At 51.9% G+C, this 27,100-nt stretch overlaps 1 protein-coding gene across 6 annotated transcripts in view; it reads left to right on the top strand.

Moving 5' to 3' along the window:
- PTPN3 (protein tyrosine phosphatase non-receptor type 3) overlaps window positions 1–27,100 on the top strand; it is a 111,487-nt gene that overhangs the window by 40,591 nt on the left and 43,796 nt on the right. For 4 of the 6 annotated variants that reach the window (XR_016211268.1, XM_051855937.3, XM_089301439.1 and 1 more), the window contains 7 exons: window positions 605–649; window positions 4,977–5,029; window positions 14,357–14,477; window positions 15,556–15,643; window positions 18,834–18,922; window positions 21,940–22,003; window positions 23,325–23,497. Coding sequence is in view for 5 of the 6 variants with exons in the window: in XM_051855937.3 (XP_051711897.2) it covers window positions 605–649; window positions 4,977–5,029; window positions 14,357–14,477; window positions 15,556–15,643; window positions 18,834–18,922; window positions 21,940–22,003; window positions 23,325–23,497 (633 nt within the window). In the remaining variant the exon portion in view is untranslated. Of the gene's footprint in view, window positions 1–604; window positions 650–4,976; window positions 5,030–14,356; window positions 14,478–15,078; window positions 15,262–15,555; window positions 15,644–18,833; window positions 18,923–21,939; window positions 22,004–23,324; window positions 23,498–27,100 lie in introns of those variants that run through there. The other 2 variants (XM_070055430.2, XM_070055426.2) reach the window with 2 other exon arrangements.

Genomic DNA, 27,100 nt, shown 5'->3' with positions numbered 1-27,100 from the left:
TCGCTCACAGATGAGCACCTCCGAGCTCACCGATGGCTTAGGATGCAGCAAAAAGGCCAGCGGGTATTTGTACCCCAGCCACAGAGGGCTTCTTCCCAGACCCGCCTCCCCTGAGCAGCTGCACACAGAGGGAGTGTAGGTGGGTGTGTGTGCACAGGCACCGTGTTCAGAACAGTGGCCCCACAGGTGGAGCAGGTGGCTGCGGGTACAGAGCTCTTGGGGGTCCTGGTGATCAGCCTGGAAGGCCCCAGCTGCAGGCCGGGGCGCTTACTGGCAGCGGCACCAGCAGACCATTGGCGGGCCACTGCCATGCTGGGTACCCATCTACTCCTGAAGTTGGTGCCTTCCCTACGGCAGCCTGCTGTGGCTCAAGATGCCCCCACCAATTGGGACTTCGGGCCCTGACTGGGGTCCTCATTGGTGACTGGGCAGCTTTGCAGTGTGCAGAAGAACGCCCAGTACTTAGACTGGAATGCATCTTTGTGTATTTTATTTTTTGTGTATACAAGTCTTGTCCTTGACTCATCAATTTGTGTGTGTATGTGTGTGTGTGTTTTGCCTGTTTCAGTTTGAGTATGAATTAATGAAAACACTTGTTTCACAGGCATATGTATTTCTTGCAACTGAAGATGGACATTTGCGAAGGAAGGTAATGGACGTTTTGCATTTTCCTTTTCCTGTCCAACTAGCCAAATTTCTGGTCTTCATCTAATCGAGCATGCTTTCCCAGCTATGCTGTTCCATCAGGAACAACAGACGGCTGTCGGAGGCAGCGTCCTGTCCGACAGAGGCTGAGGACATCTGTTTTTTTTGTTTTGTTTTGTTTTTTTGTTTTTGACAGGCAGAGTGGACAGTGAGAGAGAGAGACAGAGAGAAAGGTCTTCCTTTGCCATTGGTTCACCCTCCAATGGCCGCCGCGCTGATCTGATAGCAGGATCCAGGTACTTCTCCTGGTCTCCCATGGGGTGCAGGGCCCAAGCACTTGGGCCATCCTCCACTGCACTCCTGGGCCACAGCAGAGAGCTGGCCTGGAAGAGGAGCAACCGGGACAGGATCCGGCGCCCTGACTGGGACTAGAACCCGGTGTGCCGGCGCCGCAAGGCGGAGGATTAGCCTAGTGAGCTGCGGCGCCAGCCAGGACATCTGTTTTTAACTCGGTCTTGGTTCAGAGACTGCAGACTGTTCAGCCTCCTTTCCACTTCCATTATTTCCGTTTCATCACAGAAGAGGCAGGATTCTTCTGGTAGAGACCTGAGCCCTTTGGGAGGGAGGGAGGAGCCCAGAGTGTAAAATGGGCTTCCCTTGGGAAGGCAGGGCAGGCCTGATCAGGCTTCACTTCCTGCGCCTGGTCATTCATTTCCGCTCTGGGAAAGTCTGTGCTCGCGGTATGAGTGTCTGCCTGTGATTCAGCACTCCCCGTGTAGACCGCTCAGTGGCCAGAGGTCCCCGAGACCACTCTATGCGGGGAGCTGAAGCTCCAGGCTGGTGGCCCTTAGCTGCCACCTCCTTAGTGTGTCCTTGGCTTAAGGAAGAGACCGTGGCCGGTGAACTGGCGGCAAGAGCCGCGTCCTACTCCCCGTTCTCCTCACCATGCTCTCCTTCTGGGAGGTTGGTTTTCCTGAGGAGAGTCTGTGAGGCTGCCAGCAGCCTGCCCCAGCAGGGAGCCTGGTTGGGGAGATGACGCAACAGGAGCCCACGAAGTAGCTGGAAGCAGTGGAGACCCACTCTTAGCTCTGAGGCACTCCTGCCAGCGTGGGCTGCTGGGCTGAGCCAGGCTTGGTCGGGACGTGAAGAGCTGAGGTCACTAGACCGTGAGAAGACACCCCCTGCCCCGACCCTGCACGGTCCCACCTGGAACTGGACTGTGGGTCTCCCCCAGCCCTCCACGTGAGGTGCTTACAGAGAAGGGAGGGTTTCTCATGTCCGGCGCAGGCTTGCATCTCGCATCCAGCAGGCCACAGGGAGCCAGGCGAAAGCTGCACCTGCAGAAGTCAGATCCCCGTGTAGCGGGGAGGCCTCGCAGAGGCCATGGGGTCCCGTCCAGATGGAAGGAAACAGATAGCCCTCAAGGAAGCCCTCGTACGTGTCCAGACCGGAGTCTGGGGCATGTGGAGTGAAGACTGGAAGGAGAGAGTGGACCCCTAGATCGTAGCACCTGTTTAGCTGTCATAGCATTAGAGATTTAGCTCATACTCTCTGACGAGCAAGGAACAAACCCCTCTGTAGCACAGCCCACTGGGCTGCAGGGCCTCTGCTGGATTCACCCGTGATGGGGAGCTCACCCTTCAAGAGACAGCCTTTCCTACATTTTAGGATAACTGAAGGTTGAAGTCTGCCGCCTCCCGCCCCCAGCCCAGGCTGCCCTCTGCAGCCACAGAAACTTGTTCTGTCCCTCTCTTCTGCACGTTTACTTTGATTTTCCCTCATGCGTATTTTGCTAACACATTAAGGCACCTGACTGTGCTGGTCAGATAAGGTGAGGGTCCTGCCCTCTCCCACACCCACCCCGGCAGCTCCAGCAGCTGCTCAGTCTGGTTCTCTAAATACTGGGCATTGACTGTCTTCGCTTTTGTTTAAATTTATTTATTTTATTTGAATCAGAGAGAGAGGGAGGGAGATCATCCATCCTCTGGTTTACTCCCCAAATGCCCACAGCAGCCAGGGCTGGACCAGGCCAAAGCCAGGCGCCTAGAACACAGCTCTGGTCTCCTACGTGGGTGGCAAGGACTCAACTACTTGAGCCATCACCTAATGTCTCCTAGAGTGTGCATTAGCAGGAAGCTAACTTAGAACAGATGAGCCAAGATTCAAACCCGTGCACTCTAGTGTGGGTCTCGGGCATCCAAGGTGGCATCTTAACTACTGCACCAAACACCTGCACCTTCATTTTTCCTCCCAAGCAAAATACCCCTTGATAAACTTTTCCGTCAATCAATAGGAGTCTGTTGAGAGCCACACGCCGGCCTAGGTCCCCGGCAGTTTCTTGTCATGTCTGCCCTGGCCATCACACTTCTCTGAGCAGGGTCTTTAGTACCAGACAGTTCTTAAGGTTGTCTCGGGCCATTTGTGGCCACGGGCTGTTTGACAGGTTCCACGGGGGCGTGGTTGGCCCCTCGCTTGGAAGCCAAGCTTGCCCCCTGGCTTGCGAGAACTCTAGAATGGCAGCCGTGCTCCAGGCGTCAGCTTCCTCCTGCCGAGCCCTAGAGAAAGGAAGGGATCAGTCTGGGAACATGGTGCTTGGTCGTGACCAAATTGAGAGTAGAATGTAGGCATTCAGGGATCTGTTGTATGCGTTTCAGACACCAGTCTTTGTTTTTCCTCTGGCTTCTCTGAAGGGTGTTTCTTCCATCTATTTTATTTATTTATTTATTTTTATTTTTTGACAGGCAGAGTGGACAGTGAGAGAGAGACAGAGAGAAAGGTCTTCCTTTTGCTGTTGGTTCACCCTCCAATGGCCGCCGTGGCCGTTGAGCTGCGGCCAGCGCACCGCGCTGATCCGAAGGCAGGAGCCAGGAGCCAGGTGCTTCTCCTGGTCTCCCATGGGGTGCAGGGCCCAAGCACTTGGGCCATCCTCCACTGCACTCCCAGGCCACAGCAGAGAGCTGGCCTAGAAGAGGGGCAACCGGGACAGAATCTGGCACCCCAACCGGGACTAGAACCCGGTGTGCAGGCGCCGCAAGGCGGAGGATTAGCCTAGTGAGCCGCAGCACCGGCCTGGGTGTTTCTTCCATCTAAACAGAAGCTCCTTAGCCTCTTTCCAAAGTTCGTCCCCAGATCCCACGTCCCTGCTCTTCCTCCAAGAAGGACTATGGCGTAGATGTCACTGAAGCCCACCTGGGTAGGAGAACAAATGGCAGGTGCTTGTCATGGCCTGTTCTGCCCCTGAGCACTGGAGATCTCCAGAGAGAGGGGGGCGTGGCCCGAATGCACCTGCAGCCCTGGAATGGTCGTTCAAAGGTGATAGCGGGAGCAGGGTCACCTCAGGAAAGATGGGGGCCCCTCGGTGAGCAGAGTTGCTTAACGCACAGCCCGGTGCACGGGTGGAGGGCCAGCCGGCTAAGTCAGAGGGGCGGGTGAGTCACATCTTGGGAACTTCTTGGGCTGCCATGGAAACTGTGTGTTTCCTCTGCTCCCCACTGCACTGTCAGGAAGAAAGCTTCTAAAACCCCCATCTTCCAGGATTGCTGTGGGCATGCTTCCCTTCATCAGACCCCCTCACACGCCTTCCCAAGAGCCCTCGCTCCTGCCCATCCCTGGCGCGTTCTCCCTGCGCCCAGTCTGTGGTAGGAGCTCCCAGGCCAGCCGACTGCTGTTGAGTGGAGCAAGGAGGGCAGTCATAGGATCTGAAGTCTGACCAGGACAGAGGTGCAGTCATTGGCAGAAGTGGGGCACCAGGGGGAGGTAGTGAGTTCCAGAGGAAGCGTGGGTGAGGCCAGGCCATGCAGGATGACAGGTGCATGGACCACTGGACCCAGTAGGTCTTCAAGAGAGGAAACCAGTGTGGGAATCTTAAGGAATGAATTCAGGCATTGCAAGCTTTAAAATGCAAAAATACTTTTCTACTTTTCCCTTCTAAGAGGATGTCTACCTTCTAGAAAGAGAGTAATGGAGGATTACAGTCCCTGCAACTCAGGGGTTTAGTGAGAGCCTGACAGAAAGTCTCAGGTCTTTACTAGAAAGATTTGAAGGCTGCCTGTGGATCTAAGAGTTTCTCATTTTTTTCTCTTAGAGATGTGAGCTTCACCTCTCTTGAGCAGCCAAAATGTTCACCAGCCTGTCACTTCATGGTCACAGAGATTGGGTTGTTTTAGAGATTTAACACTGAGATTGATCTGTATCGTAAAGCTGTCTTTGTTATGACTCCTGGTGTGGTTTAATGACTAACCCAAGAAGAGAAAGACAAAGACAGGGACCTGTGAGCACTGCGGGCCATCATAGGTTCTCGTGATGTTGCTAATGTGTTTTTCTCCTGACAGGCTAACCTGCCCTCTGAACTCGGCCGTGGTTCTAGCATCCTATGCCGTACAATGTAAGTCACGGAGGGAGTGGGGCACAGGTGCACACGTCGTCCTGACCAGGGTTCCGGGAAAGGCCCCGGCTTCTCCTGCTTGCCCTGGTCCCTCCCCACCAGGAATCTGATTGGGCAGCTGTCCAGTCGGCCCCTTTGTCCCTTACTTATGGTTTCCTCCAGCCGGGGGGTGTGGGATTGAAGACAGTGGTTCAGGGCAAAGGAGTAGAGGAGCCGTGGTGTGAAGCCTTCTCCCGAGGGAGCCCACGAGCCAGCAGGCAGCTGCTGCACATTGCATTTTCCACAGTCTCTGCCCAGGTATTTGGCTTTGATCTCGTACAAACCCCAGTGGGACAAATATTTGTACCACTCACCTCTCATAAACATGGAAACTGAGACCCAGCTAGGTTAAGGAATTCGCTGGAAGTCACTGCTGCTGCTTATTTAGTGCTACTCTTAAAACACTGCTGGGTTCTTAGGAATTTATTTTTAGAGTTTCAGGACAGCTAGTGGGTTATACATTGGTCTACAGCAATGCTGTCTGGTAGAAATATAATGAGAGCTACATATGTAATTCTGACTTTTTTTGTGTGTGTTTTGTTTTTTTTTTGTTTGTTTGTTTGTTTTTTGTTAAAGAAAATGTATTTATTTGAAAGGCAGAGTGACAGAGAGAGGGGGACAGACAGAGAAAGTGGGAGAGAGAGAGAGTTCTTCCATCCACTGGTCCACTCCCCAAATGGCTACAACATCCAGGCTGGGCCAGGCTGAAGCCAGGAGCCAGGATCTTTATCCAGGTCTCCCACATGAGTGTCCAGGGCCCAAGTGCTTCGGTCACCTCTGCCTTCCCTAGCGCATTAGAGGGGAGCTGGATCTGAAGCTAAGCAGCAAGGACTCAAACCAGTGCTCTGATACTGGTTGTGCTCATTGCAGGCAGCAGCTTAATTCACTGTGCCCCAACTCTGGCCCCTAATTCTGAGTTTTCTAGGACCCATGTTAAAAAAAAAAAGTAAAATGAAATAAATGAGATTAATTTTTAATGTTTTATTTAGCCAAGTGTATCAAAATATTATTCTAATGTATAATCAGTGTAAGAATTATTTATGCAATGTTAAAAAAATCTTTCATGGCACATCTTTTAAAACCAGTTTGAGTTTTAGACTTGTAGCGTGTGTCAACATGGACTAGTCACGTGCAGTTAGCGGCTACCATGTTGGATAGAAAGCCCAGGTGGAATTTTCCATCAACACTGGTTAGGCAGGAATAACGATCCACTTGTTCAGTCAACAGAACTTCATTTGCATCTATTCTACATCAGATCCTGGGCTAGGAGCTGGGCGTGCATGATAAAAAGGGTGCACAGCCAGCCAGGAGACAGAGTGTCACTTGATAATTAGCTAGCTAGCACATTAGCAGGGAGCTGAATCAGAAGTGGAACAGCCAGGACTTCAGCAGGGTCACATACAGAATGCCTGCATTACAGGTGGTGGCTTAACCCACTCTGCCATAACACTGGCCCCAAACATGTACAATTCTTATGTGTCAACTGAGACAGGGAAAAAGAAAAACCTGGAAGATAAGGCTGAGCGGGACTGCTGAGGTGACTCTCAGTCTGTCCCTGTCCCTAGCAGCAAAGGACAGAAACAGAAGGGCAAGAGCCAAGTGGTCGGGCCTGCAGCTCACCTCCCATCTGCGCAGAACCTGGGACGGGGGCATCAGGGGCACTGCATGACTTGCACGAAGACTGAGCCTGTGCACAGGACAACACCTGATGTCAGTCTCTGTCTCACCTGCAGCTCTTCCTCTGCTAATGGAAACTCGAAGAGGTTACATCGTGAGGACACTGGGCAAATTTGAAAGTCCTCTCTCTTGGGGCCATCACTGTGGTGCAGTAGGTAAAGCCACCGCCTACAGTGCCAACATCCTATATGGACACCAGTCCACATCCTGGCTGCTCCCCTTCTGATCCAGCTCCCTGCTAATGTGCCTGGGAAAGCAGTAGAAGATGGCCCAAATCCTTGAGCCCCTGCACCCACGTGGGAGACCCGGAAGAAGTTCCTGGCTCCTGGCTTTGGGCTGACCCAGCCTTGGCCATTGTGGCCATTTGGGGAGTGAACCAGCTGATAGATGGTTTCTTCTCTCCCTCTCTATATGCAATTATGACTTTCAAATAAATAAGTAAATCTTTATAAAAGAGAAAGATGTTAGCTAGTTAGTTCCCCTCTCCCCACAGCACATCTGGCCCAGGCCCAGCCATAGCTCTTCCATCTGAGAAAGGGCACGGCTGCCGGGCAGCCTGGGGTCTTGAGCTCTGGAGCACATGTCTCTGCCAGGCTGAGCAGGCAAGGAGATGAGCTCCCCCACATCTCAAGAGTGAGCTTTGGTGTCCTCGCTAGACCTTCAAGCTTGGGAGGGAGGAGCCCAAGAGCAGGTGCAGTCACACCTGGCCTTGGCCTCTCTGTTTGCCACTGTGTGGGATCACCTGTCTGAATCTTGATTTTCTCATCTGTAGCACAGAGGTGTGTCGCTCCCCCTCTTCGTGGAGGAACAACACTAAACCCTGCGCTGTTCTTTCGTCTGCTCGGCCCTCCCCGGGTTTGCTGCTGGTTCTTCCCGGGTTGGCTACCGTCCCTTCCACCTCCGTGGAAGGGCGGTTCCCCCTGCCACTTTCCCCACTTCCGCGGGGGAGCGGCACACCGCCGGCCGGCCCTCTCAGGGGCTGCTCAGATGTTCCTCAGGTGTTCCTTCAGATAGATGTTCCTGGTGCATGTTGTCTCTCTCCTCCTTTATAGTCCTCTTCCACCAATCCCAACTCTGCTACCCACACGCCGAGTACGCTGCTCTCATCCAATCAGGAGCAGGTCCTGCTGTTTATTGGTTGAACTGGAGGCAGCTGTGTAGAAGCTGTTTCCTCCTCTCCCAGCGCCATATTGTGGGAGAGCAGATGCATAGAATAAGTCTTTTTTTTTTTTTTTTTTTTTATGACAGGCAGAGTGGACAGTGAGAGAGAGAGAGAGAGAGAAAGGTCTTCCTTTTGCCGTTGGTTCACCCTCCAATGGCCGCCGCGGCCGGCGTGCTGCGGCCGGCGCACCGCGCTGATCCGATGGCAGGAGCCAGGAGCCAGGTGCTTTTCCTGGTCTCCCATGGGGTGCAGGGCCCAAGCACCTGGGCCATCCTCCACTGCACTCCCTGGCCACAGCAGAGGGCTGGCCTGGAAGAGGGGCAACCGGGACAGAATCCGGCGCCCCGACCGGGACTAGAACCCGGTGTGCCGGCGCCGCTAGGCGGAGGATTAGCCTAGTGAGCCGTGGCGCCGGCCAAGAATAAGTCTTAATTCCAGTAACTTAGTCTAGTCCGAGTTGCTCCCAGTTGCTCCCCACAGAGGTGATGGTCAGGAATGAGAGGGCTTGCGGTGTGAGCACTTGGTTCACATGAAATAATAGGTGTGAAGGGGAGCCATAGAAACTCTCACTGAGTAGGCAAAGACTACCTGCAGCCCCGGCCTTGGCTTTTCACATACACCTGTGTGAACCTGCGCCCCTCCAGACCTCCTCTCCTTCACCTGGGGTTGTAGTAAAGAGGAAATAAGTCACTCAGTGCATAGCTCTTAGACCAGTGCCTGGCACCTGGCTGCTGTTAACCCTTCCTCCATTTCCTTGTCTGCCCTGGAGAAAGCTGTCTACAGAATCACCTATTATGAACACCGAGCTCTGTTTAGAGTAAAATCAAGATCCCACATTTTCTAAAAAATCCTATGCCAGGCTTCAGGAGTCAGGTTCCCCTCTGAAAGAGCTGAACAGAGTGATTTGCACCTGAAAAGTGTAATGGCTTCAATGGCAGTGTTAGCGGTACTGTCACACTGAAAAAGCAGGCAAGTAGTTTCAGATGCAGGCTCTTTAGTCCTCTCCCCTTAGGAAATAAATAGATGTATTTTCATGTTTCCATGCATGCATTTCTATAAGATTAATTCATGAGTATGGGAATTACTGGGTCAAAAGGTAATGCATATGTTTTATCTGACACATTTCACTAAATTGTTCCAAAAGCAGTGCTTAGATGAAGATAAGTCTTACCCCAGATGAGTCAACCAAGTCACGTTTTCTTTTTCTTTTTTTTAAAAGATGTATTTACTTGAAAGGCAGAGAGAGAGAGAGAGAGAGATCTTCCATCCACTGATTCACTCCCCAAATGGCTGCAATCGCACGGGCTAGGCCAGGCCAAAGCCAGGAGATTCGTCTGGGCCCGAGCACTTGGGCCATCTTCCCTGCTTTCCCAGGTGCATTAGCAGGGAGCTGGATTGGAAGTGGAGCAGCCAGGACTCGAACCGGGGCTCATATGGGATGCTGGCAATTGCAGGTAGCTGCCTAGCCCTCTGCTCCACATCGCCAGCCCCAAGGCACATTTTCTTATTAGATAAAAAGTGATCAGTAGGTGAAGTACCTGCAAAGACATGATGGTGGGAAATTGCTGTTGGCCTGTCAAGGGGTTATGAGGCTCAAAGCTAAGTTTTGGGAAGGATATATGTATTCCATAATGTTCCCTGAGCCTGTGCTTCGTGCAGCCTCTGGGCACGCAGGGAGGCCACTGTGTGGTGGGCAGGCAGCCTGGACCCAGTGCTGTTGTCTCTGCTCTCCATCCTGCTTGGGGGAAAGGGAGGGAGGCCAGAAACTCATCACAGGAATGACCCTGCTAGCTTCTGAGATCAAGGCAGAGTTGGAAGAGTAGCAGGGAGGGGACTTCCCCAGCAAACAACTCCCAACACTACGGTGGGGAGCATGGGAGGTGCTGTCTGTTTGCTGCAAAACATAAACCATTGTCCGCCAAAGAAAGTGTGGACTTCCAAAGACAAGGCATTTCCCACAGAAGCACTTACTTCCTGTCTTTCTGCAGTAATTAGCTTTCACGTGTGTTGCTTCTCCAGAAATAGGAAAATATATTCTCCCGGGAGTTTGAGGCATGCAGTACAGGAAGCTGATAAGAGTAGGGCTTGTGGTCAGAGTTCCTGCTGGACAGCGGTGCCAGGTCCCTTCTTTGAGTCTCAGTTTCCTTGTCTGTTTCATGGGGATGAAAGCCCTCATTGAAATCTACGTGGGAAGCACCCAGGGTTATGCCTTGACTGTGTATGTCTGTTTCGCTGTTTCCCCCTAGTGGTTAGTTAGCTCAGAGCTTTTCAGAGTCCCCCTCAAGGTTTCAGGGTTTGAAAACCACCGGATAGGGAGAAATAATAGGTCCTGAGTTAAGTGCAAAATACTTAGCTCACGAGAGAACCTTGCTGCCCACATCCCTGGTCAGGAGCCGCCAGCAGGAGCTCCACGAGCTCGTGAAACCAACAGAACAAACTTTAATAGCGAACTTTAATAATTCTGCCTTGAGGCCCTCGGAAGTCACTTGCAGCATTTGGTTGGCCTTTGGGGACTTGGGGTAAGGCTGGTGGACTGGCAGGGCGCCAGCCAGAGCTCTGTCCGCCGGGCTCTGAAAAGTGAGCCCTCTGCACCCCTGCCTCTCCCTCTTTAGCGTCAGGAGTGGGAACGAGGTGACTCCGAGGCTTTCTTGCAATCTCCCGTTTGGGTTCCCCGTGTAAGGGCTTCCAAGGGATTTCCTGTAGGCACACCCCTATGCCCTTAGCCCCACATGCTTGCTCGCTCGCTCCCTCTGTCTCTCACTCACGCTTGTGCTTCCATCTCCAAGCCATGGCATGTCCGTCTACAACTTGGCCACATTTAGTTAGCTGTCATGTCCTACGGACCAGCCTCAACCAAGCCCGCGTGCATAGATCCCTTTCTGCCCTTTCCCCCTCCACAGCTGAACCCGGCAGCAGTAGCCTCTGTTGAGGTTGGGTCTGAGCACCCAAATCCCTGAGCACCCTACTGTGTGTGCTTGCTGCCAGGCCCTGAGAGTGACTCTGCCCCGCCCCCAGCCTGCAGGGAACAGTGTGAGGAGGTAACAGAGTAAGTCTCCCGGAGCAGCCCTGGGGTGTGAGGGCACATGGGGGCTAGCAGGGCTAAGCAGACATAAAGGAAAACATGACCAGGAAGCTTCCCACAGCCTTCCTAAATGCTGCTCTTGTGGCCGAGAGGGAATTTGGCTTAGAAAGTCTCTAGATGGCCAGCGCTGTGGCGTAGCGGGTTAAGCTGTCTTCTGTGGTGCCGGCATTCCATATGGGCACCAGTTTGAGTCCCGGCTGCTCCACTTCCTATCCAGCTCTTTGCTATTACCTGGGAAAGCAGTAGAAGATGGCCCAAGTCCTTGGGCCCCCACACCCATGTAAGACACCCGAAAGAAACTACCGGCTCCTGGCTTCAGTCTGGCCCGACTCTGGCCAGCGTTGCCATTTGAGGAGTAAACCAGAGGATGGAAGATCAATTCCATGTCTCTCTCTCTCTCTCTCTCTCTCCAATTCTGCCTTTCAAATAAAATAAGTCTTTTAAAAAAAATGATCCTAAAATTCTCTGGGTTGAATTGATACAATGCTGAGAGCCCTCAGACACCGTCATTCGAGCCAGCTGCAGAAAGAAATTCATGAGAACTTTTGGAAAGATCAAGGTTAATATATTTTTATAAAGATTTATTTATTTATTCAAAGGCAGAGTTAGTTAGATCTTCCATCTACATGTTTGTTTCCCAAATGGCCGCAATGGCCAGGGCTGGGCCAGGCCAATGCCAGAAGCCTGACACTCCATCCAGATCTCCCACGTTGGTGGCAGACAGCCAATTACTTGGACCGTGTTCTGCTGCTTTCCCAGGAGCATTAGCAGGGAGCTGGATCAGAAGTGGACTTGAACCGGCATTCATATAGTATGCTGGCGTTGGAGGCAGTGGTTTAACCCACTACACCACAATGCTGGCCCCTCAAGGTTAATGTTTTTAAGAAAAAGATAAAATGAAAGCTCTTTGTCAAGAAAGTGGAGTAGCTCAGACTATCAGAGCTAACGGTCATCTCACTCCTGTTTTTATACAAAGGGGAAAACTGAGAGTTGGGGAAGGGAAATGTGTGCTGCTAGGTTCCACCAGCCCAGTCCTTGACTCCTCACCCAGGATCCTTCTCACAGTGTTGTCCGCAGTCTAGACACCCAAATGCTTTGAGTCTTTAGGAAGCCATGTGCAGTTGTATGGGTTGGGCCGGCTCCCAGGGATACTCATGAGATCCCAAGCATCAATGATTCCTATCAGGTTTTTTTTTTTTTTTTAAAGATTTATTTATTTATTTGAAAGGCAGAGTTACAGAGAGGCAGAAGGAGAGGAGAGAGAGAGAGAGATCATCTTCTATCCACTGGTTCACTCCCCAAATGGCTGTGATAGCCGGAGCTTTGCCGATCCAGAGCCAGGAACCAGGAGCTTCCTCTGGGTCTCCCACATGGAATCCAAGCACTTGGGCCATCTTCCACTGTTTTCCCAGGCCATAGCAGAGAGCTGGATCAGAGGTGGAGCAGCCAGGACTTGAAGCAAGGATCCTGGCACTGCAGGCAGCAGCTTTACTTGCTACACCACAGCACCAGCCCCTCCTATCACGTTTGGGTTTTTTTTGGTTTTTTTTTTTTGTTTTTTTTTTTTTTGACAGGCAGAGTGGACAGTGAGAGAGAGAGAGACAGAAAGGTCTTCCTTTTCCATTGGTTCACCCTCCCAATGGCCGGCACGCTTCAGCTGGCGCACTGCGCTGATCCGAAGCCAGGAGCCGGGTGCTTCCTCCTGGTCTCCCATGCGGGTGCAGGGCCCAAGCACTTGGGCCATCCTCCACTGCCCTCCTGGGCCACAGCAGAGAGCTGGCCTGGAAGAGGAGCAACTGGGACAGAATCTGGTGCCCCAACCGGGACTAGAACCCGGTGTGCTGGCGCCACAGGCGGAGGATTAGCCTATTGAGCTGCGGCACCGGCCCCATCACAGTTTTTTTTGTTTTTGTTTGTTTGTTTGTTTTTGACAGGCAGAGTGGACAGTGAGAGAGAGAGACAGAGAGAAAGGTCTTCCTTTGCCATTGGTTCACCCTCCAATGGCCGCCGCAGCTGGCATGCTGCGGCTGGCGCACCGTGCTGATCCGATGGCAGGAGCCAGGTACTTATCTGGGTCTCCCATGGGGTGCAGGGCCCAAGCACTTGGGCCATCCTCCACTGCACTCCCAGGCCACAGCAGAGAGCTGGCCTGGAAGAGGGGTAACCGGGACAGAATCCGGCGCCCTGACCGGGACTAGAACCCGGTGTGCCAGTGCCACAGGCGGAGGATTAGCCTATTGAGCCACGGCACTGGCCCCTATCACGTTTTGAGAAGAACCATTTGGGTCGGCAGCCAATCTGAAGTGTATCCGTAAGACCCCCACCCCACTTCCTCTTCCAGCTGCAGCTGCAGCTCCCCGCTGAGACGGCCGACAGATCCTATCTTCTGATTCTCCCTGGGACATGTTCTTCTCCCTGGGAACCCTGTCCCAGGCCTTGCCAGGGCCCTGACCCTTCAGCCCCACCTTCCCTACCACTCCCCTTGTGGCCTACAAACACATGGTGCCCCCGTTCCCACCTCCCCGAGTGCCAGGGACGGGTCATGATGCAGAGAGCGATCAGGTCCACACGCCGTCTCCTGTTCACACCCATTGCTTGCAACAGCTTGGTCCAATGTCACTATAACCGTGGGGGGCGGCAGAACTCCTGCCCAGGGCATACAGGATGGGGCATTTTCCCCAGTTGGTTTGCTTTTTCTTTACCCAGGAATGAGTGCCAGCTGCTGACCATGACTGTGGAGGGGGCTTGGGACTAAAAGAGGCCCTGGGGGGGCCGGCACCGTGGCTCACTTGGTTAATCCTCCCCCTGCGGTGCCGGCATCCCATAGGGGTGGCCGGATTCTAGTCCCAGTTGCTCCTCTTCCAGTCCAGCTCTCTGCTGTGGCCCAGGAGGGCAGTGGAGGATGGCCCAAGCACTTGGGCCCCTGCACCCACATGGGAAACCAGGAGGAAGCACCTGGCTCCTGGCTTCAGATCGGCGCAGCGCGCCAGCCGTAGCAACCATTTGGGGAGTGAACCAGTGGAAGGAAGACCTTTCTCTCTGTCTCTCACTGTCTATAACTCTACCTGTCAAGTAAATAAAAAAAAAAATTAAAAGAGGCCCTGGGTTCTATCCCTGTGTGACCTCTGGAACAGTGAGAGTTGGGCTGGATCACAGGTGACAGGACTTAGCCCGTATCCAGCCAGGGTTTGGATGACACGTAGGGACCTGGAGCTAATGCGTGGTAGCAGGTCATGGGGTGGCAGAACGTCCCGGAAGAATATTCCGAGTCCTGTTTCTCTGGTGATGCTACAGATGCTTGTAAACACAGACCGTATTGCAAAAGCAAAGCTCATGACCGCCCCCCCCCCCCCTTCTATCTTCCTAGCTCATTTCGGAGACTACAATTCTTCCGTGCATCAGCCAGGCTATCTCGCCGACAGTCAGTTTATTCCGGATCAAAACAGGGACTTTTTAGCAAAAGTGGAGTCTCTGCACGAGCAGCACAGGTGAGGAGGAAGTGCTCCAGACACCTGCTTTGGGGATTTGCAGGCGTCGCATCCCTGGCGTTCAACGTGACATCTCACGTTGGCTCATGACTCCTCTTCCAGGATGCTGGGGGCCGGGGTGGGGAAGCCTCCAAGCTGCCAGGGTGACAGATCTGGCATCGGGCGCATTTCTGTGAAGGGTGCAGGCCAGTAAGGGCTGAGGGTGATGGCCGCTGCCATCCTTTTCAGCCTGGCCTTGAAGTCAGGTAAGACGGGAATGGAATGTCCCATTGCAATCCCATCACCCCGCAAATTCACCTTAGCAAGTCAGCTTTTTAGCAGTTTGCCGCAGTCACCACGATGGGCCATTCGTTCGGGGACTGTTAAGAAGGGGACAGACGGACAGCCTGGCCGAATCCCTGCCTCCCCGGGTTCAGTTGGTGGCAGTCACCTTCGTACCAAGGAGGGAGCACCTGGCTTCAGCAGCCACCTCGGGGCAGCCCCAGGTGCAACAGATAGGCCCAATTCCAGCCTCCCCTTCCCTGTCCTGACTCAGGAGGCCGGCTCCCAAGGGAGCCTAGGAAGGCCATCAAAACAAAGACCAAGCAACCGGCATACCTTCTCAGTAGACACTGCCAAACCTCTCCCAGAGCGATCGCCCGGGCAGAAGTCAGCGTCCTGAAATAGTACTGGGCCAGTGGCGTTTTGAAGTTTGTGGCCACTGCTGAAGGCATAAAGGCAGAAAGACCTCAAGGCGACAGGTTAATTCAGCATCGTGGAACAAGCCGGGTAGGCATTCTGACAGGTAACGGCCTTCTCCATCTGCCTGTTGGGAACCCACAAGATAGGGAGTATTGTTTAACTTAAAAAAAAAAAAAAATGAGAAGATGAAATGCAGTCAAATTCAGCAGACAGGAAGAAAAACCTGGTTTGGTAGAATTTAGATTTATATTATTTAAGATTGATTTTAAAAGGTATTTATTAACCTAGGGCAATGTTTGGTTAAAAACCAAGTTTTTGAGGTTTTTTAAAAAAATTTCTTAAATTGGCATTATATCCTCTATTATTGAGAGAATTTTTTAATTCTTTTCTTCCGCAGTGGGCTAAAGCAGTCAGAAGCAGAATCTTGCTTTATCAACATAGCACGGACCCTCGACTTCTACGGGGTGGAGCTGCACAGTGGTAGGGTATGTATCCTATACACGATTGGGGTCTGAATTGTTTTGTCATTTTATATTCTGAAAGTCTGAAAATCTCTGATGAAACTCTTTTCCATTGTAGCAAAGAAGACCTTTTTAGAGTTATTCGGAAGGTTCATTTAGTAAATACTGAGTTTCATTGGTCATTTACCAGGTGTTTTCTTCTGTGTGTGTGTGTGTGTGTGTGTGTTTACTTTTGTATTTGAAGGGTTTTTTTCCTTGAAAGAAGTCAGGCTGCTAGACTCTTGTGATTTTTGTAAGATCATTTCATCTTGTGGTTAAAGAAGCAAAAAAAGTATGTAAGTCCATTTTCCAGTGACAGTTTAATGAGCCAGGGTATCTGCTACTTAATTGTAAGTCCTACCAAAATTGGAGCTAGTTGTTCAAATATGATAGTTGTTTAAAAAGCATTATGCATTTGAAAATCAATAAATTGGTTTAAATTGGTAGCTATTTTTAAAACAGCAGATTATACTTGTCACCTACTGAGCAGTTCCCGTGTGCCAGTGGATTAATGTACTTCTCCCAGTACATTAGGGTTAGGGTTAGGGTTAGGGTTAGGGTTAAGGGTTAGGGTTAGGGTTAGCACTGAGCTAAGTATTATGGTTCTCCCCATTTTACAGGTGGAGAAACATCCTCATGATGGTAGCAAAGGTCACAGAGCGCATGAGTAGTGGCTCCATACGTGATACTGTCTAGCTGGCTTTTGACCTTTCAGCAGTGACAGCAGTAACATTTTCTGCCTGTTAAGTGGTTCACATCACAGCCTAAAGGAAGCAAGCATTAACTGAACAATTGCCAGACTTTGTTCTAGCTGCTTTTCTAAGAAGCCATAGACTCTGATTTTAGGATTGTGGAATCCTTGAACAGTCAGTGTATGTTTCACAGGTGAGAAAGCTGAGGCTTTGCTGAGTGCATCTGTGATCAAAGTTTAAGGGAGTGTAATTTTTTTTTGCAATTTATACAGATTTCAGTTCATAGAATCTGTTTTTGTCTCTCTTCAGTGCCATAACAGCCTTAAGAGGTAGGCACGCTGTGACTTAGTTAATAAAGTCACGAAAAAGATATTGGGTCTTACAAAATACCTACCTGGGGATTTGACTAGATTTTCTCCCAGTTGCCAATAATACTGCATTTGAGATAGAGGTCTCGTAGACCTTTGTTCAGTAGGAGGCAGGCCTGGTGCCGGCCTGAGTAGACCTGTGCACCCGCCCCCTCCAGGACCCCCAGGGCAGTGCCCCCTTGGCCTCCAGAGGCCAGCCCATTTCCTGCCTGAAGGAGACCTCTCTGGTGTCAGAGGAGGTTGGGTTTCACGAGGCTGTGCTATGTGAACTCAAACCCCTGCAGTCTCAATAACTTGAGAGCACAAAGCTGATTTCTCGGTAGTGCCAGGTCTGCCCCAGGGCCTGGGCACCTCTCAGGGCTGCCCTCCCCTCCCCCCAGGTAGTAAGTCAGGATCCAGGCCACTTCCAGATCACAGCTGTACTGTCTTCCCCTGAGACCACCGTACCTGTGCTAGCTGGAGAGTTGCACACCTGCTTTTCAACGCTGCAGCCCAGAAGAGACACATCACTTCTGCCAAAGTGCACGACTACTTGCAGGGCCCCAGGAGCAGCTGTGAAACAAGGGGTGGGTGTAGGAGTTTGGGGAGCAGTAACTGCCCTTGATAACGGGGGTTGAGGTGCAGACTGAAAGACCCAGTCTTTGGCCCACTAAAACCATTCATCTATTTCCTTATGTACTCACCTTTGATTTAATTCACCAAGTCGGTCTTTTGTTACACCTGCTTGCTATCTCCCTTCACAGTCATCCCCCAGTACCCCCTGGGGCTGGTCCCAGCACGCACACACGTACGCACACACATATGTGTACCAATGTCTGCAATGCCCAAGTCTCTGGTATAAAATGCTCTAGAATCTGCATAGATACAGCTTAGGCACATTGTTCCTGAAACTTGAAATCATCTCTAGATGTCTCAGAATACCCGATACAATGTAAATGCACTGTAAGTAGTTGTCATGCTGTATTGTGTAGGGGATAATGACAAGGAGAAAGTATGTACCTGTTTTCCCTGATGTTTTTGATCTGTGGTTGAAAGCGTGGACGCAGAACCCATGGAAACAAAAGAGCTGACTGCATTATGATGGGAGGCGTCTGGTTTAATGACGCCTGTCCTCCTATTAGGCAGGTTTATTCTGCTTTGTGCACATGGTTTCAGCTGGATCCCTGTCATGTGCATTCCCAGCCTGCCTCCTGCGTCAGCACTGGCGTCTCTGTCCAGTTTCTCAAACTCCCCACATTCACGTTGCTGTTGGGAAACCATCTGTCCTGCAGTGGAAGGTTCATGGTTCCTACCACAAGCCGAGCCCTGTTCCAGAAAACTCTGTCCTGTTTAGATTCTTTATTCTATGCTCCCACATCAGCCTGCAAGATGGGTCCTGTCATCTTTACGATAACCAGGAAAAATTGAAATCTGGAGGTCCAAGGCAGCCTGGCTAGCAAGTGGCACACCCGGGATTCACGCTCGGCCACAGCTAACTCACACTCTGCCCCTCCTTCCTAAGCATCTGATGGGAGACTGGAATGTCAAGGGCAGGGACTGTACTATTTTAAATGTCTGTTGATTTCTGCTCACTTTGTGTTCAGACTGATTGAAAACAGCCCGGGGCCCCTCTTTGCTTCCTGCTGCTTGTCTGCGGCAGCGCGCTGCACACAGGCTCAGCGGCAGTGTCAGCTCTGTTGGGCTTAGAAGCACTGTGTAGTTCTCGGTCACGTCTACAATCAGCAGCCGTGCCCTTCTAAATTCCCATGGCCATCATGGTAGCTGAATAATGCCTTTCCGCGAATGGGAGTGGAGTTTTGTGTAAAGCTGTGCAGGGATCAAGGGCTTTCTGATCGTAATATGGCTGCCGAGCGCCCATTGCGGAAAAACTTGAAACGGGGTGTTTATTTCAATGCTCCTGTGGAATGGGCGGGCTCACCTGGTAGCTTTCTAAACCAGGCGTCGCTGACAGCCAGTGTTGGGGGAGGGGGACTGACAGGCATTTGTTCTTGGAGGTTAAGGCTCTGTTAAACGGGGACTTCTGCCCTTTCTGGGTGACACTGTCCTCTGGAGAGAGGCAGGAAGGGCACTGGGTGAGGGCGGCCCACTGTGAACCTGAGCTCTTCCCCTCGGCAGGACCTACACCATTTAGATCTCACCATCGGAGTGGCGTCGGCGGGCATCGCTGTGTACAGGAAACACATCTGCACGAGTTTCTACCCTTGGTAAGCACCAGCCTGAACGGTTTTCTGAATCACGCTGTAAGAATGTGCTGAGCAAGAACAGCATTGTTGGCTAACATTGAACTTTGATCGTTAAAGAAGGGATGGAACGTTTCCTCCAGGTTTTAGCCTCTGACCTCTGAAGTCCACCCAGATGGAGCGCTTGGGAATACCAGCGTTCTGCCCCCTCCATTCCCCTCCCCCTCCCCCTGTGTCAGCCCGTGGTTTGGGGTCCTCTGTGGCAACATGGCAGGTGGGGCAGAGGAAACAGACAAGCCTGACAGTTAAGGAACCTTCCCTGGGGTTGCTCTGGGGAAAAGCTGTCTCTTTTTAGTTCTGTCCCTTGGTTGCTGGTTGAACTTGTGACCAAGTGTCTAGCTTGGTTCTAAGCACTCAGGACCCCCAAAGACGCATGTGCCTGGGCCTGGTGGGAGGGCAGAACCCGAGGCAGCCAGCGAGGGGGGCTGCACCACCATCTTGTCCATGAAGGACGAGTCCCAGCAGCCCCCATGGATGCCCGAAGCTACACACAGCCCTGAGCCCTATGTGCACCATGGTTTTCCTGACACATCTGCACCTGTGGGGAAGTTTGACTTACAAATCAGGCACAGGAAGAGACTGATAACAAGGGTGAGGACTAAAATAGAACAATTATAGCCATGGGCTGTCACCGAAAGGTGTGGCGTTGTGGACTCACTCTCTTGAAAGAGTCGAGACAAATGCGGACATTTTCAGGCCACAGTGGTCCGCAGGGACCGGAAACCTCAGAGAAAAGGGGCTTCCTGGCGCCAAATGGCACTGAAGGTCGAGTTTAAAATGCGCCCGACAACAGGGAGCCTTGTTCAGGGGAGCTGACACCGCAGCAAGGCCGTCGTGGCAGGTGACAGCGTGGTGGTGCACGGGATGGGGTGGGACAGCCGTGCCAGGGCGGCTGGGGAGAGGGAGCACTTGCTGCAGGCGGGCAGAGATGCAGAAGCAAAAGTGCAAATGTGTCAAAAAGATGGAGTGTGGGCAAAACAGCAGCAGCAGGAGAGGAAGTCAGGGCTCATTTTTCCTCTCCAAGCCCCGCCAGAGGCTCGGGGCTCCCCCCAGCTGCCATAGGCCTGGAGCTGCCTGGGTCCAGCTTAGGAACCTCCCAAGGTCCCACAGACAGAGGCTGGACTGTCACGTTTCATGGGAGTTGTGAGTCCCATGAGGCCATGTCAGGAAGGAGGTGGGTGACTTGATCCTGAGAAGCAGGTGCATAAAGAGCACCCTTTCCTGGAGGTCCCCCGCCCCCCACCCCAGGCTCACCCACAGACCTGTCAAAGCACCCTCACCCTTCAGCATCAGGCTGGCTCCTGGAGAGGCCTGGCCCCCGCCTCTGGTGCCAGCAGCAGAGAGCCGCAGGGAGGCTGGCACTGCATGGTGAGGTGCCCATGAAGGGCGGGATGCGGGAAGGGCCCTGAGCCCATGCCAGTGAACTCCAGACAAGGTCTGAAGACCACCTGGATGTTGACCCAAGAGAATCAATTCTAGACTATAGGTACAACATGTGTGTGTGTGTGTGTGTGTGTGCACGCAGGTTGCAAGACAAGGGAGGACAGAGGAGGTGGGGAGGTGGATGGGTCAGGCTGGAACATGGTGTGGGCATGGGAGTCCCAGGAGAGAGGCTGGGCCTCCAGGGCATGGAGCATCCACTTAGTCCTTCATACTCTCAGGAGACACTGGACTCCTGCATGCAGTGGACACACAAGCAGTGATTTAGTTGTATATGCATCATTATTTCTTTAGTGCCTGTCTCCATTGTAACTTTGTCAGTGCCCACTCTCTGGTCTCCTCCATCCCCAAAACAATACAGCAAGACCCTCTGTACATGCTTTTTCCCTTATGAATGAGTGAAGGGCAGTAGGGAGCCACTTTTGGGCCTTACACCCAGGAACCACATAGTTTGTGTTTGCCCCGTATAGGGTTAGCTCTGGAAGAGAAAGCTGTCAAGTCCAGAGACTGGCGTCAGCTTGTGGGAGTCCTCTGAACCAGGCAGTGTCCAGCAGAGGGGCCCCCTGATCTAGACTAGTGGGGGAGCAGGAGAAGCACAGATTCCCAGGGGCCAGAGCAGCCTAAGGATGAAAAGGCAGATCCTGGGCTTATTCTGCAGAACAGAGGCACGCACCAGCATCTGCTGTTTGGCACATGATGGCCGCGTGAACCCTCACTGCCTTTGGGGAAGTGGCAGGTAGCCTGTGACACGCACCAGACCGGGCACTTTAACTCAGTTGTCTAACGGCTCCCCCTGCCAACAGATTGCCTGCCTGTATTATATACTGCATAGCCACGTGCAACAGGGAACCCCCTGGGGAAATGCACAGGCTTGGGGGCACGTGAGACTCAAATCCTGGCTGCAGGCGTTCCTGGCTGAATCATCTCCAGCACCTGGGTCACGTGTCTGAGCCTCAGCTTCCTCATCTGAAAACTGGGCACAACAATCCATGCTTTTAGAGATCATTGCCAGGCTCAATTGGAGATGTTTGTTTGTAAGGTCCTTTGTAGCGGCCTGTGTGTAGACAGTGCTCAGTGAAGCGTGGCCGGGATTCTGTTCACACACTTGACACGTGACGATGAAGTCATGGAGCTGGGAGGCCCACCCAGGCCAGTGCTCGCTCTGCTGCTCCACACTGCCCCCAACTGTCTTCCCCACGCCTCCACCGGCCCCTACAGAGCATCTGGGTCATAAAAGAAGCTTAGGGCAGGGAGAGCGCGCTTCCCCTGCTTCTTGTTATTTAAAGGCCACATCATAATCCAGGGCTCTTGTGTCATGCTCAGCTCAGTTAGATCCTTGGCACTCGGCTGAGGCGACAGGGCTGTCACCGCTTCTACAGTGAAATAAGCCAGGAAGCCGAGAGCCCCCAGGCTCGGGGAATAGATGCCACAGCAGAGAGGCGTCAGCCACAGCCTGGCTGGTGCCTGATGTTTGTGTTTGATTTCTATTTTGTTTTATTTTTTGTTTTTTGTCTATTTGCGTTCTTGTATGTTTTTTGCAGGGTAAACATCCTCAAAATTTCTTTCAAAAGGAAAAAGTTCTTTATACATCAGCGACAAAAACAGGTGAGTTATGTCCACGCCTGCTTTGTGTCTTGTCTTTTGTAAGCGACTTCAGCTCTCAGTGTCGTCCAGGGCTTGGCAAATCTTTGCCAGCGATTTAGCAGGGAGGAAGGAGCGTGGCGTGGTGATGGCAGCAGGGTTCAGAGCCCCAGCAGTCTCTGTGTCGTTCCCTCCATGTCTCCGCTTGGGGAATTTGCTTCTTTGGAGGCAGAGACAGTGCGTTCAGATCCTGGCTGTTCCACTTAGCCACTGGGCAGGTGACTGAGCATGCCCTAGCCTGTGTTCCCTTGTCTCCGGAAATGCAGTCAAGCCCGCTTCTCAGGGAACTGTGAGGATGAAATAAAAGAGCATCAGGGTGGAGACGCCCCCCAGAGCCCTCCACAGAGCGGCAGTGCATGCCCGCAGGGTCAACTTCTTCCCTTGATATGTGCAGAGCGCACGGTGGCTGGCCGGCCGTGTCCCCTAAGAGGAGTCCATGGCACGTCCATCGCTCAGTTTGCCGAGCCGCGGGGGAAGTAAGACCTGGAGGTCAGGGAACTGCGGCTCCCACAGCTGCTGAATTGGGGGAGCTGGAATCTGAACCCGATCCTTAGGAGTCCAAGGTGCCTGCTCTTCCCACGACCCCTCGCTTGGTCCTGTTCCACTGCATGGTTTTCACTTACCGTCACTATGTCCATTTCGCAATTTTTCAAAAGATAATACGTACTAAAAATGGCCCTGCATAGCAGCGAACTTGGAAATGAGAACACTAGAGCTCAGATAGGACGAGAACCTGGGTGGCCGAAGCCCCACAGTGCAGGACACTGGGTAGCACCAAATGATGAGGATAGCATTTAACATAAAAGCCTAAAACCTGAACTCACATAGAATGAACATAAAGCAAACAATTCTCATTTCTGAGCACTGGATTTAACCCTGTGCTCTCTGGGAGGCAAATAAAGAAACCCAAAGGGTTCTAAAGTCGCCATTGTCCAATAGGGGAGAGATGTTCCTGGGGCTAAATCCAAAAAGGAATGGATCAGACCGTCCTTGTCTGGTTGCTCCAAATATATCCAACTCAGCAAGGAGAGCAGGTTCGGAGGAAATGCTTTCGTAAGGGACCCTGGGTGATAAAGAGTAGATTCCCGTCACCTGTATCATCACTGTCATCAAGGTGGGCACCCCTTCCTGCTCAGAAACACTCCCATCACGCTGGGGGTGACCACGGCGGTCTCCAAGCCTGTGTCCTGCCATCTGATTATCACCGACCACATTAAGCCCTGCTCCCGCCCCCGCCCGCGCCCCTCCCCCATGCTGATGGCCGCTCTGGCACTGTTCCTCCCAGACGGAAGCCAGGGAGCACATCGTGGCCTTCAACATGCTCAGTTACCGCTCGTGCAAGAACCTGTGGAAGTCCTGCGTGGAGCACCACACGTTCTTCCAGGCAAAGAAGCTGCTACCTCAGGAGAAGAATGTTCTCTCGCAGTACTGGACCCTGGGTTCCAGGAACCCCAAAAAGTGAGTATGCTGCAGGGACACTGTCCACAGGAGATGAGATGTGGCCACTGGGGGTGGACAGCCCAGGGCAGAGTACCCTGGCCAGCAGTCGCCCGTGCTCAGGGGTGTCCATGTTCTCAGCATTTGTTTCTGGCCCCCCAGCCGCTGGCCTCAGAGCTCCCAAGCAAGCAGAACTGCAGCCGCCCCCGACCACGTCACAGTAAAGGAGCACATGGCCGTGACCCTGGGCGTCATCCCAGCACCAGCCTTTTCCAACCCGATGTCACCAAGCCAGCCTCTCCCATTGACATTAACTCCCTACGATGCTCCATGAAAATGAATGGGGGTGGGTGGGGTGGATTTGACCTAGCAGTTCAGACACCGGTTGAGACGTTCCTCACTCGGGTCCCATGTGGGAGTACCTGGATCCAATACTGGGCTCTGGCCCCCGACCCCAGCTTCCTGCTAATGCAGATGCTGCGTGGCAGCAGTGACGGCCTAAGTAATTGAGTCCCTGCAACCCACATGGGAGACCTGCTTGAGTTCTTGGCTCCTGGCTTTGACGCAGCCCTGTACCAGCCATGGTGGGCATCTGGGGAGTGAACCAGTGCATGGGAACCTCCTGTCCATCTGTCTGTCTCTCTGCCTTTCAAATAAATGAATTTTGTAAATGAGTCGGTGAAGAGAATAAAGATTTGTGGAGTCAGGTGACTTTGGGATATGCTGCCTATAATAATTCCAAAATAATAGTAGTAATTCTAGTTGGCAGTTACCGAGCACTTATGCCAGGCATGTTCGTAATTATATCTAACTCTCACTGTCTGTGAGACAGGTACTGTTATCCACCGAATGACATTAACAATATTTAATCACTAGTACAGTAGCAGAAATATATATATTAACTTATATATAATTGACATAAATTTTGACCTGGATTAAAATTTATTTAGTCGCTAAATGAAGCCACCATGCAGTTTTTCCTTTTGTTTTCTTTCTTTGTTCTCAGACTGCCTTCTAAATATAAGAGGTAGCAGACATTGTTTTTCAAGCTATTCTTAGAATTTCAAAATCATTTGTTGGCTTCTCAAAATTATGTTTGTGATTTTGTTGCTGTTGGTGATGTGGCTGTTACTAAATAAATGAGACCTATGTCTGAGCCATTGTCAGATGTGTGGAACTACCTTAGACAGTTCAGCGACTTTTTTCTATCAGGATCAGTAATGATGTGTATGGTGCTAAATATTCTCGCTTAGTGTCTTCTCTTAGCCAAGAGTAAATATATTCCTCAAGTTTTTAGCTCTTAAATTCTGTCGAGTATTTTTTTAAAAGATTTATTTATTTATTTATTTATTTATTTGAAAGTCAGAGTTAGAGGGAGAAAAGAGAGAGCCAGGACTGAGCCAGGGCAAAGCCAGGGCCTTCATCTGGGTCTCCCTCGTGGGTGGTTGGAGTCCACACACGTGGGCCATCTGCTGCTGCTTTTCCCAGGCTATTAGCAGGGGGCGAGATCTGAAGTAGAGCAGCTGGGACACAAATTATTGTCTGTATGGAACACAGCTCTGGCACCCTAATATTTTTTAAAGATTTATTTTATTTATTTGAAAGCCAGAGAGAAAGAGACAGACATCTTCCATTCTCTGGTTCATTCCCCCAAATGACTGCAACAGCCAGGACTGGGCCAGGACAAAACCAGGAGCCAAGAACTCCATTTAGGTCTCCTACATGGGTGGCAGGCACTCAAGCACTAGAGCCATCATCTGCTGCCTCCCCAGTGCATTAGCAGGGAGCTGGGTCAGAAGTGGCACAGCAGGACTTAAACAGGCATTCGCATAGGGACATGGGTGCCCCAAGTGGTGGCTTAACTCAGAGCACCACAACGCCTCCCCCATCTATTGTGTGTTTTTATACATTCATTAGCTCTGTTATTAAACATATAAAAGTAATTTATTGGACTTCAGTATGAATTTGGGTTGGCTACCCCTATCTTGGCGGCTTAAGTCAACAACCATGCTGGTGTACCTCCATATTTTGTGGGTCGGGAATCTGGGAACAGCTTGGCCAGAGGATTCTTCCACTCCTTGTGGTACAGGTTGAGCGTCCCTAACCCAAAAACCCAAAATGCTCCCAATTCTGAGACATCTTGAGTGTCACAAGGGTTTCCAATTTTCAGATGAGTGATGTTCAACTCATTAAGTTTAGACAAATATTCCAAAACTGAAAAAAACTCCAAAATCTGAAATCCTGCTAGCCCCAGGCAATTTTGAATAACAGTGGGATTTCTGGGTAAGAAGGCGCCAAGACAACTTCTCTCATACGCCCAGTGCTTTGGTGGAGCACCCGGAAGCCTGGACTCACCCAGACCCTTGGCCTGCTCAGGTGGGCCCTCCGGCAGTGTGGCTGAGCTTCCTTCACTCCAAAGACAGAACTGGTTGGGCCCCTTAAGGGCAGAACTGGCCCAGCACCTCTGCTGATGGCAGCGGTCACAGGCCGGCGCAGGTTCAGCGTCACAGCCCTTGCTGCTGCCCTGCGTGCATCAGAGGGGGTCACTGGGGGTGTGGGGTGCCCCTCAGCAGCAGATCTTGACTCTCAGGGCTGACTTCCTCTTCCTGGGGAGTTCCCATTGCCATCACCTCTCTTTGGCAGATAGGGAGGCTTGAGAGGTTGCGTGATCCGCCCAACACCGAGGAGAGATGTCCACACACATGCATGTGCCCTCCTCTGAAAGGGTCCACGTAAAGAAATGAGGTCCGTGTTTCCCAAGCCTGTGGGATGATGCAATACTTTTTCCAGGAGTCTATCAGTAACATGTGACACGGGTTTTGGGAATCTGTTCCAAGAGGCCCTGGGGTCGTGCAGCTCACTCCCCTTGTTTTGACACTCTGGCCTGAGTCAGGGGCACTGTGGTAGCAAGGCCAGCCAGCCTGTCTCTGCGGGGAGATGCTCCTGTCCCCGCCACCATGAGCATCACGATGAGGGTGGCCCCAGCCCTGTTGCTGCGCACGTGCAGGATATTCTAAGAGGAGTTCTGTACTGCGTTTGTGCTTTCGTTTGTTCTTTGTTCTTCTGTGTTGTGCTTGGATGATTGGCAGTCACGAGGAGAGGCGGAGAATGTTCTCATGAGACATTACACCATAGATCACAGTTTACAAACACCAGAACTGAAAATGTGAATTTCCAAAGTGGAGATCCAGACTCCTCCTCTGAAATAATGCATTTTCTAATGGGAAGATTGAGATTCTCTGGCTGTCAGCTGTCAGTAAAATTCAGAAGTTACCTGCAGGGCAGCATGTTCAAGGAACGGGGCTGGAAGTCACTTCCTAAGTGTATTCTGGGGCTCTCTCGCCAAGAGCGCCCAGGGATGGATGGCAGTGGCTTCCACCTGCTAAGATGAGCGAGAGCGTCTGGGAGGAGGGTTGATGTCTCTCCTCATTGTAGCGTGGGTTGCATGAGAATTCCTTGACGTGGTGGGAACTGTGTTCCTGTGTTATCCTGGAATTGCTTCTAACCTGGAAAGGCTTGGTTGGTTCAGGAAGCAACTTTGCGACCTGAAGTAGTGAGGACCAGGCGGCAAAAGAGATGACATGACATAAGGAAAGCCAGAAGGGACTGGCTGTGGACGGCTGT

The sequence above is a fragment of the Oryctolagus cuniculus genome, chromosome 1 (assembly GCF_051225735.1).
Source record: "Oryctolagus cuniculus isolate XC-2025 breed Fujian yellow rabbit chromosome 1, ASM5122573v1, whole genome shotgun sequence".
Classification (NCBI taxonomy): domain Eukaryota; kingdom Metazoa; phylum Chordata; class Mammalia; order Lagomorpha; family Leporidae; genus Oryctolagus; species Oryctolagus cuniculus.
The sequence above is the reverse complement of the archived record's forward strand: the minus strand, read 5'-3'. Positions and strand labels throughout refer to the sequence as shown.